At 42.5% G+C, this 7,908-nt stretch overlaps 1 protein-coding gene across 1 annotated transcript in view; it reads right to left on the reverse strand.

Annotated features, from left to right (window-relative positions):
• Positions 1–554: 554 nt before the first annotated feature.
• ABHD2 (abhydrolase domain containing 2) overlaps positions 555–7,908 on the reverse strand; it is a 23,990-nt gene continuing 16,636 nt past the window's right edge. The window contains 5 exon segments of the mRNA XM_009573496.1: positions 555–833; positions 1,897–1,981; positions 2,844–2,913; positions 4,191–4,301; positions 5,997–6,089. Coding sequence (XP_009571791.1) covers positions 637–833; positions 1,897–1,981; positions 2,844–2,913; positions 4,191–4,301; positions 5,997–6,089 — 556 coding nt within the window. The 3' untranslated portion in view covers positions 555–636.

The raw sequence follows: 7,908 nt of genomic DNA on the forward strand, positions 1-7,908 counted from the left end.
ACTTGGAGTCCCAGCATAAAGACACCCCACTCCACAGATAGCTGAAGCATGGAAAAGTTAAGTATTTTTAAACTGATTCACTTGTGCAAGCGCATTCCTAGGAACTAAAAGACTTCCCTTGAGATGGTGCAAGGCTGGAACTCCACTTGCAGTCAAGCATCTGTTTTTCCAAGCCAATTTTAGTGGCTTACAGATTGAACCACTCACTGGCTTGTGGCTTGGTACAGGGTTTTTCCAGCACCAGGACAGAGGAGAAGAGTCATAGTTACCCTGTCATCTACACCTAAACAAATGCTGCCGATCAAGTTTTTGACCAGCAGGTGAAGAGATTTTGACATTTGAAACTTCTGCTATATTAAAGCAAGCAGTCTTTAGCTCAATAACCCTGTAACAAGTCACAGTCAGCAACCTAATTCTTCACGCAAAGCCATAAATTACAAACCCAAGTGACTACATACGCAAAGATGCTCTGACTAGATACTAATCTCTGCTTTAACTCCACTTTGGAAGAAAACATTGTGATCAAACCCCAGCCACAGGATATCAACGAGAATGGAAACCTGAAGCAGCAGGTGAGGGAACAAGATGTTCCCAAAGGGGGAGATATACTGAAGTGATCCAGAGTCTTTGGGTCAGTTACTCCTGGCCAGATACAGCCTGCTCTGTGTCCGAGCAGTGAGACTTTGTCTTCTCCCACTGGCAGATGGCATTGGCATACTGCACCACAAGCTTATCCATCCAGGTAAGAGGTTCCGGGAATAGTACAGACCCCTCAAAAAATCCCAGGTGGCCTCCATGAAGGGGCAGCACATGCATGACATTTTCCCGCTTCTCTGTAAAACAAAAGGAGGCACAGAGTTCCAGAAAGTTAACATCTTGGAGCTGAGAATGAAGCCACATTAAGTTGTGATAATCAACTCTATCCTTGGCATAGCATCTGAACCCAAGGAGCAATCACATGTAGGAAGCAGAAATGCACTGACAAAGGCCATGGCTACTTTGAAGTCCAAAGCACATAACCTTACTGCCTCACAGAACAGGACAGTCTGCAGGAACCAATCCCAGCTAGTACAAGAAGGTTGCCCAAGAAATGCTGCTGGCTGGCCCTTACAGCAATATCTGAATTGCTGTAAGAATGCTCATTCTTTAATGAATGAACATCTTTAAGTCACATGCACTGGAACTAGGACTGTTAGCATTATGTCGAGCTGCACCAAAGCTCTTACAGTACATCAGCCACCTTGTTCCATGTACAGTGAGAAAATCCCTGTGCTTGCTTCTGTCTGGAAACAGCTGTGGATGAATTCTCTGCTCAAAGCTTTCAACCAGGAAAAGAATGAACCCTGCTTCCCTCCCTGTGCACCCACTATTTGTGTGACAAAGCAACAGCCAGCTCCCTCTCCTGAGCTTCTAAAGGTAATTTGCCTTTTTTCTTGGTTGAAGATAGGCAGCTCACAGAACTCCTTTCAAGGGAGAGATCCTAGTTCAGCACCAAACAACACAGCTGTGCATGTGCCCCCCACCCCCCGCTCTTTATTAGCAAAGGGGGCTGTTCATCTGTACTTGATCAAGACTATCACTATAATAACCCACCCTTCTACTAAATCCCATGACATAAGGAATAATTCTTCCATTCAAGAATGTAACCTGAACATCAGCTGCTGGCTATCAACACAAGCCCAAACAGCAGAAGGTGCCTGAAAGGACTCAAATTCTTCCTGTGCAAGGTTATCCTTGTTAGTTCTAGCAACTGATGATTTAAAGAGGCTTAATCCTCCCACAGGATTACAGATGTAAAGAGGCAAGTCAAACTGCTTTGAAATCACGGATCATGATGTGGTAAGGAAGCTGCAGGTATACAAATATGCACAGCTGGAGCAGACTGCTTCAACATACCTGAAAGAGCTCTTGGAATTGATAGAAGACTCTCGTGCACAAGAGGGTCGTCAGCAGCATTAACCAACAGAAGAGGAACATAGATCTGCATCAAGAAACACGCCAGAAAAGGAAAAAAAAAAACAGTAAGGGGTTGGTATTTAAATTTCAGTCTACCAACTGTAAAAGCATCTTAGCTTAACTCAACTAAGACATCTTATTTAAGAACTGCCCTGTACCTGGAGAAGCATCAGAAAAGCAGAGAGTCGAAATTTAAGACTGGTGGCTTTTCACCAATGTAGTACTTTGCAGCACTTGATTTTATTTTTTTTTTTCCAAGTCAGTTGTATGAAAGGGGCAGGGGTGCATCAGAGCAAATACAGATTGAGTCACAGATCTTCCCCATTCTCAGAATTCAAATAGCTACACCCTTTTTTGCTCTGTATTGCTTTGCACATCAGGCAGCTAGCGCCAGCTCTGTTATGGACACCTTGGTTAAAGTCCAGGAAACTCCCTTGGAACACCTCCACCCTCTGGCTTAGTAGATCAAGGAGGAATTAATCTTCCAGTTCCACTTCTGCAAAACTTTGATCTACTAAGCATCTGCCTGCCAGGTAGCATCCCAAGTATCTTCCACAGTATCTAGCAAGTCTTTCTTCCTTGAAACTGCAGGCTCTATGCCACCACCCATCTCCCACCTTATCCTCATACACTCAGAGACATGGCTTTATCTAGATCACTTAGGTGCTATTACCTGTCAGAGTTAAGCTCTTAAGAGCCCAGAGCATTTAGCCCCAGTGTTAGAGGTAGCAAGAACTGAAATCCCACTCCAATATACTGTGTCTGATTATTTCTGAAAATCCCAGCTAAGACAGCTGTGTCTAGGCATCAACAACAGAAACCACAGTGCATTTTCTCTCCAGTAGGAAAATGAAGGTACAAGAGCAGTCTCTATTGCAAGAGCTTACCCTGTGCAAGTAATGCAGGCAGCTTTCTTCTTCGTAGTATTCCTTCAGCGAACTGTAGCCGTGGAACTTCCTGAAATACAGACGACTGTCATTGTAATCATCTGCTTCTAGTACCCACGTGACTCTTACTTTCAAGCTAGGACATATATGTAGAGATAGGAATGCCTCAGTTTTCATGGACAATGCTTTTTTCCTACCCAGTGTCTCTGCAAAACTCACCTTTGGCAGCACATGCCTTTATGCTTTCTGTGCTTACTCAAACATTGTGATAGCATGGGCAAGTTAAACATGCAAGTTGAAGTCTAGCAGCCTTCAGCGCATTTCTTTTAAGTATTTCATTTCACTTAAGTAATTGTACATACAGAAGAAAGAAAAAGTTATGATCTTGTTCATCTTCACCTGAAAGCCTTTTCAAATACAAAACCACCACAGTTTATGAACCTCAAAAATACTGGACAAAAGGGCCTGCTTGCAAGCCACCCAGAATTCACTGTGGTTCCAGTTCTTTGCCAAATCTTTAGCTCTCCGTCCCAAGCCAAGAATTCAGTAAACTTATACTCAACTGCTTTGCCTTAGGGTTTGGTTTTTTTTTTCCTCTTACATGAGAGACAACATATCTGTTGGCCCAAACTAGAAAGGCCTCAGGGATGAGGGACAAGTAGGGAGATTTCCCTAGGAATGGCTTTTTAAAAAGCAGCCAGCAATACTCGCAGTCTGCCGTAAGTATTGTAACTGTACAGCTGACAGTTTACAGATTCATTTTGGAAAGGTGTCAATGCCTGATACAGAACATGCCACGGTACGAATACAATGCCACTGAAGAAAGTGCTATGTTGTTTTCAAGGACACAGACAGTAACACTGCTTAATAAGCAGAAAGCTTAATTTAGATGTTAGTATGACAGGTAAAAAAGGTTGTATCATCTCAGCCAACCCTAATGTTTATTGAGAAGGCGGGAGTGTTTTTTTGGGGGAAGGTTTGTTTCAAAATTCAAGCAGGGCTAAGGACATTCATGAGCAGTTCTGAGCTGCTTTCCACATTCTGCACTGTTTATTGCTAGAGCTTGCAGCAGAGCTGGCCTCTTCCTACGTTACAGAAGGCTGCAGGTTCAGATTTACTGATAAATGCCTCCTGGATGATTTTACAGAAGCCGTGACTGTCAATAGCAAGTCGGGTTTTTTTTCTGGTAAGTTTTATTCCATGTGAAGGCAAGGAAGGATTTCTGAGGTTGTCAGCACTGAATTTTAGCAGATTCCTACAGGCACAGCACGGGGCATGGGAGAGCAACACTTGAAAGAGAACGTACTTTCAGAGATCTACACAGGATCAGAGAATCAGCCTTCATACCTCATAACGTTATCATCAATCTGCATAAGTGATGTTGCTGTATAGAGTTTGCTCAGATCAGCATCTGACAGGCTTTGTGGCTTCTTCATGTTATCTCCAAAAAGAACTTGCCTGAAAGAGTAACATCAAGAAAAACATCCAAATAACATAACAAGGTCAGCAAAGCCATGACCTGTTCAAGGACAACTAAGTTTACCAAGTCTGACAAGACAAGAATAGAAGTGGGCTACACATACACGAGGCTGTCTTGGGAACAAGCACAGCTTACTCGTCCACCTCCCTTTGCAGTAAGGCATAACAGAAACTGTAGCAGCCTCTTTATAGAAAAAACCCCGTTTTCCTGTTACACTGAAAAACTGCATGAGGGGCCTCTAAAAAGAATCTTCCTAGAACAGACAGCACTAAGGGTATTTGGAACAGAGGCTGGGTTAACGGGAGGGACCTTTGGCTTCAGACCAAACCTGTGGGTGTCTTGGGTGAAAGCACTAGCAGTCCTGGGCATAGCATCTCCTTCACCATCTGGTCCTGAAGTCTCCCCAGCACAGATATTAGGTTAGCTCACACAGCAGAAATTACTTGGGACATTACCTTAGTAGAAAGCTATTTACTATGGACACTTGTCATAATTAGTTATTGCCCTCAGGAGAGGATGTGCTTCTTTACCAGAACAAACTGCTCCCCTAACAAGTAGAACAAAAGCCACAAGTTGGAAAGGGGTTTTTATTCCCTTTCAGAGACAGCTGCAGGGCAGAGTAGGAGGGAGGCTAGGTTTGATTTGGGGGAGCTGCCTTAGAGCACAAATGATTACAGAAAAAAGTTCACTTAACAGACTCGCCTTCAAGCCAGCACTGGCTTTTTCTGGGTTATGAATTTAAGTACCTTTCAATGGGGGCTTACCTAGCTTCACATGTTAAATTTGGTCAAGTTGTCTAAATATTTGTCAGTCTGGAATGAATTATGTAGATCATCCTACATGTCAGCTGCCATAATTCCTTCTACAAGTGTTTCATACTGCACAGGAGTGTGAACAATGAACCAGAAGTTTGCAAGTGACACATGCTCTTAATTGGAACGTGTCTTAGATATTCCCCTCCTTTTCCTTCAAGTCAGGCAACTTCAAATATACACAGATGAGGTACTTACACATTTATTGCCCTAGAAAGAAGTACCCAGAGAACTTCTGATGGAGGAAACAACAACATTGAGCATGTCACCTGTTAACAAACACACTCCCTTGCTATGCAAGAGCCACAGATCACAAGAGCAGCACAGGGATCCTACAAGTACACTTGCACTCCAGGAAGAGCAACACTAAGTATTTTGCTGACTACATGCTCTTTCTAGAGGAACAGCTAGAAGCCAGAGCTACAGTTTGACTATTTGCTTATTTGATAAGCAGCGGCCCCATACAGCAGATCTTGAAGATTAATCCTACCTCAGGTAGGTGGCAGAACAAGAGGCTCCTTGAATAGGGAATTCTTTGGCTAGAAGTGAAACAGATGCAGAATACTCCACTTTGAAGTCTAATTGCAATGTTTTCCTGTGTGCATCTTGTTTATTCATTAAGCAAGTCTCCTCAGAAGGCAACAAAGCCTGCTTTCTTCTAACAAGATCAAAGCTTATTTGTATATTTTACAGTATATGAATGAGATTGACATGGGCTCTCCTTCTCTGTTGGTTTCTAAAGACCACCAAGCAAGGAAGTGGTGCATAATCTTTCAGGAGTCCTATTTTAAAGGACCAGGAAGACAAATCCAATATGGCAATTGACCCATTTGTGTAAGTGTAAGTGATGTACTGCAGTACCTGTGAGAAAGGATGATCTTCTTCATGTTATCTGCCATGAGGAAGTTATAAAATCTTCTACATTGATCCCATTGCATGAAGGTTTCCTGTGCCCTAGAAAAAACACAGTGCAGAACAATCGAAGCTGTTAATGGAGATCTTGAAAGATCAGATTAATACATTGTAACATCTTATGGCAGCCTAGAGACTATGTAAACAAATATCAAGGCCTTCCCTGCCACGGCTTAACCTTTTCCAGGAAAGGACTTCCACTTTGATGAAATTTGGTAGTATCAGAAAACAGATCTGCAGTCTCATTTTGCACAATGCAATTAGTTGTTTTGATCAGAGCATTTAAGAGCCATCAGTCAAGATCTGCAACACTGACAAGACGATTTTAGTATTCCTTTGCATAAGTTGAATGTAATTTACCTAATGGGACTACTAAGGAAAGGACTAAAACCTGTCACTGAACAAAGTGTTGTCTATTGTGTATACTAGCTCTGCACAGGAAATAATTTGTGCAGATGTTTCTAATATGTACAGGCACTATTATTGTTTTAGTTTCATTGGCAGGAGCTGTAAATACTAGTTGCAGCTGCAAGTGGCATCTGAACTCAAGTCTTTACCTATTCTCAAAGCAGAATAGCACTTCACAGCTTATCTGTTAGAACAGAATTAAAATCATCCAGACTTCTGTGAGCTCTGCCAAATACCAGCACTCCTTTGTTATGCAGGGTCATGGGCAGGTTATAGCTTTACTCTTAGCAGGGTTTGTTACTGAGGAAACACACTATCATTTGCTGAGCAACCTAGGAATGCTGGGAGCGTTTCAGCTACTGAAGTACTCCTACCATTTAAACATTAACATGCCATGAGAACTACAGTGGATTTAGCATGACCTCCCAAGCCACAACCTGCAAGTCCCCTACCAGAGCAAAAGCAAGCTATGTTTTCTTGTAGTAAGCCATGCTGGAGTATGGATTTTTTTTTTTAAAACAACCTTCTTTGTCTTTTTGTCTAGCCAGACTATACCTACCATGTTTATGCCAGGGCAGGGGAACGAAGGAAGATAGGAAAATGCACATTTCTTTCCTCACAAAAGATTTTCCAAACAAACCTTTTAAGTTACTACAAGACACTTGAAGTTAAAGCTACTACATTTCCCTGCAGTTCCTGTGGTGTACAGTAGTACTCCTAATATGAAGAGCTGCAAGCACTGAAAAAAGGCAGATTCTGGTATTCTGAGGACTGCACAGGTTTCAAAACTGAGGACTCTCCCCACAGCCTGTAGCTATGGTGAAGATGCATTCCACCAGATCAAGAAGCAGAATCAAGCCTGTGCAGGCAGAGATTAAAGAATAAGGAGACATGTCCCTGTTTAGCCTCGGGGAACAAATTCCCCAGACTGTGTTAATTCATTAAACTAAGAGCCTCATATTCTTCTGGCAGATCCTAGTATTGCTGCTACTTTATTATGCCCATCTATGGGACTCATGCTTAATGGTCTGGAAAGGCTTTCATATTTCAGATCCCTGGTTCATCTTGCTCACCACCACTTTTTGTCTTTCACCTCCTAAAGTTATTTGGGGGATAAATGCTGTACAAGCTAATAAACAAAGAAAATTAAATTGTAAATTAACTGGTCATGTCTACCTGGGTAATCCACTTTCACATAGCCCAGAGGGATGAGGCCAGTTATTTTAACCTACCAGACCAAGCCCAGGAAGGCTAAGGCTTAACGATTCCACCTGGAGGTGCTTTGTACCTCCTCCCTCCCACTTCTTTAACCAAGGGCACAAGGCCCTCCCCATCCTGTCTTTTGCTTAGTAGATATTTACTGATGTTGCTTTCCCCTGGCTCTTCAGCTAATTAGCATTTAAAGCAGAAGTAGATATTAGGTAGGGAGACAAGATCTGAAAAGCCTTCCTGC

The sequence above is a fragment of the Fulmarus glacialis genome, unplaced genomic scaffold (assembly GCF_000690835.1).
Source record: "Fulmarus glacialis isolate BGI_N327 unplaced genomic scaffold, ASM69083v1 scaffold24532, whole genome shotgun sequence".
NCBI lineage: Eukaryota > Metazoa > Chordata > Aves > Procellariiformes > Procellariidae > Fulmarus > Fulmarus glacialis.